Source organism: Cotesia glomerata, linkage group LG4 (genome assembly GCF_020080835.1).
Source record: "Cotesia glomerata isolate CgM1 linkage group LG4, MPM_Cglom_v2.3, whole genome shotgun sequence".
Taxonomy (NCBI): Eukaryota; Metazoa; Arthropoda; class Insecta; order Hymenoptera; family Braconidae; genus Cotesia; species Cotesia glomerata.
Window position 1 is genome coordinate 1592128 of NC_058161.1, and position 9169 is coordinate 1601296.

The 9169-nt window shown below is 26.3% G+C and overlaps 1 protein-coding gene across 2 annotated transcripts; it reads left to right on the top strand.

The window, feature by feature from the left end:
• Positions 1-3894: 3894 nt before the first annotated feature.
• Positions 3895-8746, top strand: LOC123262381 (UBX domain-containing protein 4). Of its 2 annotated transcripts, none has more exons than XM_044724560.1 (7): positions 3895-4130; positions 4275-4409; positions 5389-5690; positions 5854-6126; positions 6220-6525; positions 7921-8144; positions 8217-8746. In XM_044724560.1, the coding sequence occupies exons 1-7, from the start codon at positions 4049-4051 to the stop codon at positions 8347-8349; spliced, it is 1455 nt and encodes a 484-aa protein (XP_044580495.1). In that variant the 5' UTR covers positions 3895-4048; the 3' UTR covers positions 8350-8746. The 2 variants fall into 2 exon arrangements, with proteins under 2 accessions (XP_044580495.1, XP_044580496.1); XM_044724561.1 differs by having other exon boundaries at positions 7921-8130; positions 8217-8415.
• Positions 8747-9169: the final 423 nt, after the last annotated feature.

Genomic DNA, 9169 nt, shown 5'->3' on the forward strand with positions numbered 1-9169 from the left:
AATGAATTTAGCAGATATTAAATAATTTTTAGAATTTTTTTTTTAACAAATAAATTATGGCAAAAAAAAATTGACATTTAAAAATTTTTAAAACAAAAAATGCAATTTTTTTCAACGAACAAATTTGTTTGTTAAAAAACAATTAAAAAATTCTCTGATAACTGCTAATTTTATTGTAATTTATATTTATTTAGTTATAAAAAGTGACATTACAGTCAGCTGTTATTTAATAATTTTTTTATTTTATTTAATGAAGAAATTTGTTCTAAAAATTGTTTTTAAAAAATTATGACACTGAAGTTGACAGATAATAAAAATTTTTTTAGAATTTTATAGCAATTAAATTATTATAAAAAAATTTTATTGAAAAGTTCCGCATGTGAAAATTAATAAAAATTACAAATGAAAATTTTTAGAACCATTTTTAAAATATGTTAACAATTATTTAGTTATAAAAAATGACATTAGTCAGCTGTTATTTAATAATTTTTTTATTTTATTTTATAACATTAAAGTTAGCAGTCATTAGAGAATTCTTTAATTTTTTTAACAAATAAATTTGTTTCAAAAAATTGCATTTTTTATTTTTTTAAATTTCTACATGCCAATTTTTTTTCTTATTTTTTTTGCCATAATTTATTTGTTAAAAAAAATTCTAAAAATTATTAAATATCTGCTAAATTTATTTTCATAGAAATTTGTTCTAAAAATTGTTTTTAAAAAATTATGACAGTGAAGTTGATAGATATTAAAAATTTTTTTAGAATTTTACAGCAATTAAATTAAATTATTATAAAAAAAATTTAATTAAAAATTAAGCTCCACATGTAATAATTAATAAAAATTACAAGGGAAAATTTTCAAAACCATTTTTTTATTGTTATTGATCTGTTAAAAAAATTTTAAAAATTGACAGCTGACGGTTTACTTCAGTATCATATAAAAAATTGCATTTTTAATTTTTTCAAATTTCTACAAGTCAATTTTTTTGCACTAATTTATTTTTTTTTTTAATTATTAAATATCTGCTACTTTAATTTTCATTTATTAAAATATAAAAAACTGACAGGTGGCTGTTAAATTTCAGTGTCAGCTGACAAGTGTTTAAAATAAAGAGACAGTTTGATTTTTATTTTTTTTTAAGATACTAAAGTTTACCCCTAATTGACTGTTGCATTATTGTTTTAACAAATTCATTATATGAAAATGATCGTAAACTTCAACGTGCGTTAAACTCAGCTATTCGCTTTATCTTTCACTTGAAGCGTGACGAACACATCACGCCTTACAGACGTGAACTTTTGGTTGGCTGTCTATTAAAAATCGCCGTATTTATTATGTTGTTTGCTATTTTTATAAACTTTTAGACATAGAAAAACCTTGTTACTTGCGAGATTTATTCTGTAAAGATCTTACTGTTAGGCACTCTGAAAGATTAGCAGCAAAGAAAAACAGTAGTTTCAAAATGCCGAATTTTGCTACAACTCATTTATTTATTTATTTATTTCTTTTTGAAAGACCCAACAGCCAATGGCCATTAACAGGGCCACATAAGTATACAAATGAGATACAAATACATAAATTTATACATTACACAGCTGATAGAAGGATTTATTTGTATTAAAAAAATATTTGTTAATAGTTAACAAATCATTTATTAGAGACCATTTTTTAGTATCAAACAAATATTTCTTAGTATTTAAAATGATTTGTTTGTATTTAATAAATCAGATATTCATTTATTAAATATTAATAAATCTTTTTAAATACTAAGAAATATTTGTTAAGGACTATAAAGTGGTCTCTAATAAATGATTTGTTAAATATTAACAAATATTTTTAACTATAAACAAATCCTTCTATCAGTGTATTATTACAATAAGGAGAGACAGCGGCCAAGGGCATTATATTAATAATTGAAATAGTCAATCCAAATTGTGATCCATCCAGCATATTAAATAAATAATACCAACATAGCTTTATGAAATAGATAAGATTAATAATAAGTAATATTAAAAATATAGTAAATGCACAAGTAAAAACGTTAGGTGGTTATTAATTCATAATTTGTTCTCTTAGATACTAAAATGGTTGCTAGTACGTTGACTGTCAAGGGCTGATTGAATATTCTTTTGTTGTAAGGGTCATACGTCTTTGGGATGAACTTCCAGTAGACATTGTTAACTCATCTAGCCTAGAAATCTTCAAGAATAAACTGTTCGATTACTTATTTAATCTGGATATTTAATCTCTATTGTCTTATTTACTATAATTGGTTAAATCGTTTTATTTGTTTACTATTATCAGAATTAAACTCTTATTTTTAACATTGTTACTTAATATGTAAAATCGTTAATATTTATAAATACTTATTATATCAATTTTGTCATTATTTAGGTATAGCAAATAATCATTGTATAATTAACTGTTAAACAAATTTATGTACTTAATTTCTGAATATTGCCATCTGCATGGCCAAATTGGCTTTGGCATAACAATAAATTAATCTAATTAATCTAAAGTTAACTGACATTAAAAATGTTTTTAATAATTTTTTAGTAATAAAATTTAATAAAAATTGCACAGGTGAAAATTAAAAAAAAAATTAGGAAAACGGTTGACCCTAAAGGCCATCCCTGCAACTTCCCGCTAATTCCGTTAATACCTGGCCGCTTTTTTGAGCTCTTCGAGCTCAAAAGTACAGTCTGTGTGTTGTTTTAAGCTCTCCGAGCTCAAAAAGATACCTATTTTATGCTTTTGGGCTCTTTGAGCTCAAAAGTCTGATAGAAGTTTTATAGAACAGTATTTTTTGAATTTTCAAACCGCAATAACTTTTGAATGAATGAACCTATTTTTACGCGGTTGGCGGCATTCTACGTAGTTTTTTAAGCCTCATAAAGAATTTCTAAGTTTCAATTGGTCAAACTAGAAATTTCGGAGTAACTCTGAAAAAACACTTTTTTTGCCCTCCGGGCGGAAAGTGACAACTTTCGTCCCGCTGCGCTAAACTAAGTTGCCGCTTTCCGCCTTCGTCGGACAAAAAAATAGTATACACTCCTCGGGAAGTAAATAAGAAAGCCTCAGATCACATGTTTGTTGACCTCGGCTTCGCCTCGGCCAACAATTACATGTGATCTGAGACATTTCTTACTTTACTTCCCTAGGTGTGTAATATACTATTTTCGGTTTTCTTTCGTTCACGATATCTCTCGAACGAATCAACCGATTTTGACCGGATTGGCGGCGATCGACGTGGTTTTTCAAAATTGAGAGCTGATTAGTTTTTGGAATCAATCGGTTGAGCCGTTTAAAAGTTATCCCAAAAAAACCACTTCAGAAAAAATTTTTTTTCCTACTTTTTTTTAGATTTCTCCAAATTTCTCAAAATCTATCGGTCCGAATCGGTTCAAATTAACAGGAAATCTAAGTTTGGCGAAGCCCTTTCGAATGGCACCAACCGCGATGAAATCGGTTCAACCGTTCAAAAGTTATAAGAGGTTTACATACTTACACACACACACACATACATACAGACATAGTGACACCCTCGCGGGAATAGTCAGGAAAGCTTCCTAGGACCTCAAAACGTCGAGATCTGATGAAAACTCGATTTTCGAAAAACGGAGTAAAACCAATAACTTTCCGATTTTTGAAAATTTTCAATTTTTTTAGCGGGAAGTTAAAAATTGTTATTTAAAATTTTGAGAATTTTTTTTTAGTAAAGTTGATTTTTTATAAAAATTAAAAAATTGACAGTGATCAGCTGATTTTAATATTATTTGTTTTTTTGGTGAATTTTGAGTTTAAAAAAAAAATTGAAAACAAACTAGTAGCGCCATCGCTCGTCTTTTAGTAAAAATATGTACCCAAATAAAAAATATTGATATAATTACTGTTTATTTAATGGCTATTGTGTGTCAAATTATCGTGTTCATATGATCGACAGCTAAATAATACTTTAATTACGTCAGCAAACGTTTTCGGGAGATAAACAAAATTTTGTGATTTAAAATTCAGATAATTATTCAAATATTTATTTGTTAGAAAAATGAAGTGGTTTCCTGGAAGCATTAACGATGCTGTCGCGACTTCTAAGTCCAAAAACGCAATCTTTGTAGTTTTTATTGCTGGTAGGTTATATATTTTTAAATGTCATCTTCGGGGGGCCATTAATTATTCCAAGATTTTTTGGTCTTGATATTTTTATCACCTTGATCCCTCGATGACTTTTATTGTTAAATAAATATTATTACTCAGTGCAATTGTGGTTGCAGGTGAGGATGATGCATCAAAGGAAACGTCACAGGTGATCGATACACCAGAAGTGTCATCATCCTTGGAGAAAGATGAATTTGTTGCAATAAAACTCGAATCTGGCAGCGAGTCTTACAAATTTTTTGCTCAAATTTGTATCCTTTTTTTTTTTAAGTATCAATACTTTAGTAAAAATTATGTTGACAGCCATTAGAATTTTTTTTTACAACATTAGAACTTTACAGCAATTAAATTATCAAAAAATTTAATAAAAAAATTCCATACGTAAAAATTAATAAAAATTATAGAAATTTAATGACAATTAATTTAGCATACATTTAATAATTTTAAAAATTCTATAACAAATAAATTATCGCCAAAAAAAATTAGAAAAAAAATTGACATGTAGAAATTTTAAAAAATAAAAAATGCAATTTTTTTAAAATCATTTTTTAGGACAATTTTTTTTTTTAAATAAAATTAAAAAATTGTCAAGTGACTGCTAATTTTAATGTCAAAATTAATAAACATTTTTAAAATTGACAGGTGTCAGCTGATTTCAGTATCAAAAAATTAATGAAAATTAATTTTACCAGATATTTAATAATTTTTAAAATTTTATAATGAATAAATTATAGCAAAAAAAATTATAAAAAACAATTGACATCTAAAAATTTAAAGAAATTAAAAATGCAATTTTTTAAAAATAATTTTTTGGAACTAATTTTTTTAATAAATAAAATTAAAAAATTGTCAAGTGACTGCTAATTTTAATGTCATAAAAAATTAAGTTTAATTATTAGCAAACAGCTGATAATTTTTTTTATTTTTAAAACAATAAAAAATAATAATTTTTTTATGATAATAAAATTATTTGACCTTCAATTTTTAATTTTTTTTATTAATTAAACTACAAGTAAATTTTTAAAATTTTCCACATGTGAAATTTAATTTTTTCAATAAGAAAAATTATAAAAATTTTCATATTTTTTTGATGTCTAAAAGTAAAATTTTTTACAAAATTTTCTTTATAATAATTTATTTGTTAAAAAAAAATCATCAGCTGTTAAAAAAAAAATTTATTTTACTTTTTTTCTTGTGGAAAAATTTTTTTCTTAACGTAAAATTGATTAGATCAATTGGTACCAGTACCATCATTGTTTTTTATTGGCGACAATGGCAAGCCACTGGAGATAGTCGCAGGAACTGTCACTCCCACGAGTTTAAAGGAAAAGATAGACTCAGTTTTGACAAAAGCTGGAAAAAGAGACGCGTCAAATAATTTTATTAAGATGGAACAATCCAATGCTGAGGCTACTGTTTCAAATACTCCCCAGACTTCTACGAGTAATAACAATGTTCCTGAAAGTACTACAGTGTCATCGGGTGCTAATGCTAATGCTAATGCTAATGTAGATAGTTCAATATCCGCTGAAGTAATTTTTTTCAATATATTAAAATTTTTTTCAATATACTAAAATTTTTTTTAATATATTAAAATTTTTTTCAATATATTTAAATTTTAAATTAAAGTATTAAAATTTTTTTTCAATTAATTTTTAAATTGCAATTTTTCTAATTATTGATTTTTTTTTTTAGGAAAAAATAGAACGGGCTAAAAAATTAATCGAACTACAAAAAAAACAGCGATTGGAACAAGAACGAGAAAAAGAAAGATTGAGAGAAATGGAGCGACGAGAGATGGGTAAAAATGTCCAAAGCGCCAAGCGCAAGCAACAGGATTTAGAGTTGAAATTAGCGCATGAAGAACGAATGAAGGAAAAAGCTGCTGAATTGGAGGCTAGGGAGAGAATCAGGGCTCAAATTGCTCAGGATAAAATTGAGCGAAAACAACGCGAGCAAGCTTTGCTGGTAATTTAATTAATTAATTAATAACAATTAATTGATAATAATTAATTATAAAATATTTTTTACAATTTTAAAATGATAAATGATAAATTCTAGCAACAAAATAACACAGAGGAGCGTCCAGCTTTGCCACCACCATCAAGGGCGTTCCTTGCTGACGGAACAGCTCGCATACAGTTCAGATTACCTTCTGGAAACCCACACACTGGTTCATTCCAATCGACGAGTACACTCAGAGAATTAAGAGCTTATGTTGTTAATAATATCGAGCTACCATTCCAGCAATTTTCAATGTCCACGTCGTTCCCCAGGAAGGATTTAAGTCAGGAAGATGATGATAAGACACTTGTAGAGCTTGAACTTGTTCCTACTGCTGTTGTGCTTATTTTACCGGTTAAAAATGTAATTATTTTTTTTTTTAATTTGAAATTCTATTTTTATAGTGCTATCAAAAATAATAATAATAATAATAATAGTCAAAATTTCATTATTATTATTATCTTTATTATTATTATTGAGAGAATAAGAAAAATTTCGCTTCCAGGATAGTCATGATAAAATCGGTTTTTTCGAAAATACTCTGTCGCTGAATAGATAGTTAAGAAATGACCTTGTATCTTGTGAACTATTGACATTTTTAAAGATATAAGCTCACTCCGACATTACACTCATTGAGACTTTTCATTTGAGTATCCACATTAATTTTTCATATATTTATATATATTATATATATGCATATATGAAAAATATATCAAAAATGCATGTAGGTACTCAAATGAAAGCTCTTGATGAGTGTAACATCGGGATGAGTTTATATCTTAAAAAATGTCAATAATTAAGAAATGATATTGTATCTTGTGAAATATTGACATTTTTCAAGATATAAACTCATCTCGACATTACACTCATCAATACCTTTTATTTGAGTACCCTCATCAATTTTTCATATATTTTATATATTTACATATATTATATATATATGTATATATGAAAAATATATCAAAAATGCATGTGGGTACTCAAATGAAAGCTCTTGATGAGTGTAACATCGGGATGAGTTTATATCTTAAAAAATGTCAATAATTAAGAAATGATATTGTATCTTGTGAAATATTGACATTTTTCAAGATATAAACTCATCCCGATGTTACACTCATCGAGACCTTTCATTTGAGTACCCACATCAATTTTTCATATATTTTATATATTCATATATTTCATGAATACCATAAATATAAAATATATAAAAAAAACCATGTAGGTACTCAAATGAAAGGTCACGATGAGTGTAACATCGAAATGAGTTTATATCTTAAAAAATGTCAATAATTAAGAAATGACATTGTTTCTTGTGAACTATTGACATTTTTAAAGATATAAGCTCACCCCGGCATTACACTCATCGAGACCTTTCATTTGAGTACTCACATTAATTTTTCATATATTTTATATATTATATTTATATTATATATATGTATATATGAAAAATATATCAAAAATGCATGTATATCTTTAAAAACGTCAATATTTAAGAAAGTTCAGTGCAATTTAACAAGAGTCATTATTTAATATAGCAAAATTTTATTATTTATAGTTCATGTCACCGCTGTCACATAGTAATTGTAATTGTAATTGTAATTTATTGAAAGAGGCCGTAGGACGTAGTCCTCTAACGGCCAAAAGCATATACAGAGTATACAAAATATCTTAATTGTGACTGCAAGATTGCTATTTATTATTATTATTATTATTATTATTATTATAAAATTTTGAATTTTATTATCATTATCATTTCAGTCAAAACCATCAGCGATAATTCCATCAGACGGCACAAATTTCATCTCAAGATTTATGTGGGCGCTATTCGCACCTCTGGTTACTGTCTTTAATTACATAACAGGGTATTTTTCGGGTAACAGAGGTCCCAATGACCGCACTAGCGATTCCAGAGGTTCCACTGGAGAGTCACGAACCGGTGGAGTCTACTCTTCTGGTTCGCGCCCTAATGTTAGTCAACCTGGGTAAATTTTCTATGTTTAATGAGCAATTAATTTCTTATTACTATTAACATGCATTATTTATGATTGAAATAGTTCGATTAGGAGGACGCTCGGTGGGTCAAGCACTACTGTAAGAGCAAGAGGTAACGTTCATCGATTACACTCCGGGGATGATGATGACGATGAAAACAACACGTGGAACGGAAACTCAACCCAGCAGATGTGAAATTAACATTTTAAATTCAATAATTAATTTATCAAGTCAAAAAAAAAACCAACAGGTCTACCAAAATATTTTTACTTGATAATTTTGTTAATTACTCTAGTAATTTATGATAATATATAAATTTAATTATAAATTTGTGAGTAAAAAATTGAAAGTGTTAGATTTTTTAAAAGATTAATTTAATGGTAGCGTATTACTTGATAAATATTTGAGTAAAAATATTTTAAGTAGGCTTGTATATAATTGCGATTAATTGGAATTGGACCAAATAAGGTTTTAAAAAAATAACTAAAATTAAAAAAACAATAAGAATTATTTTTTGTTAAATTAATTGCATTAAATTGAGGCTATCCGCACTGTAGAAAGATTAAATAAAATATTTAATCATTTAAATAAATATTTTTATTTTATTTTTTTATTATTATTAAAATAATAAAAACTAGCAACCTGGCAGTCACTACGTGACTGCCGTGACTTGTGAACTTGAATAAATAAAATTTTGCGTTATTAAATAATGAATTTTGTTAAATTGCACTGTACTTTCTTAAATATTAATGTTTTTAAAGATATAAGCTCATCTCGATGTTACACTTATCAAGAGCTTTCATTTGAGTACCCACATGCATTTTTTATATATTTTTCATTTATCCATATATATAATATATATAAATATATAATAAAATATATAAAAAATTGATGTGGGTACTCAAATGAAAGGTCTCGATGAATGTAACATCAAGATGAGCTTATATCTTTAAAAATTTCAATAATTCACAAGATACAAGCTCATTTCTTAATTATTGACATTTTTTAAAATATA

Excerpts from the sequence above, each read along its gene's own strand:
- LOC123262381 (XM_044724560.1), top strand. The coding sequence starts at position 4,049 with ATGAAGTGGTTTCCTGGAAGCATTAACGATGCTGTCGCGACTTCTAAG. Across the intron at positions 6,526-7,920 it reads TTATTTTACCGGTTAAAAAT|TCAAAACCATCAGCGATAAT; the intron begins GTAATTATTTTT and ends TTATCATTTCAG. Across the intron at positions 8,145-8,216 it reads CCTAATGTTAGTCAACCTGG|TTCGATTAGGAGGACGCTCG; the intron begins GTAAATTTTCTA and ends TGATTGAAATAG.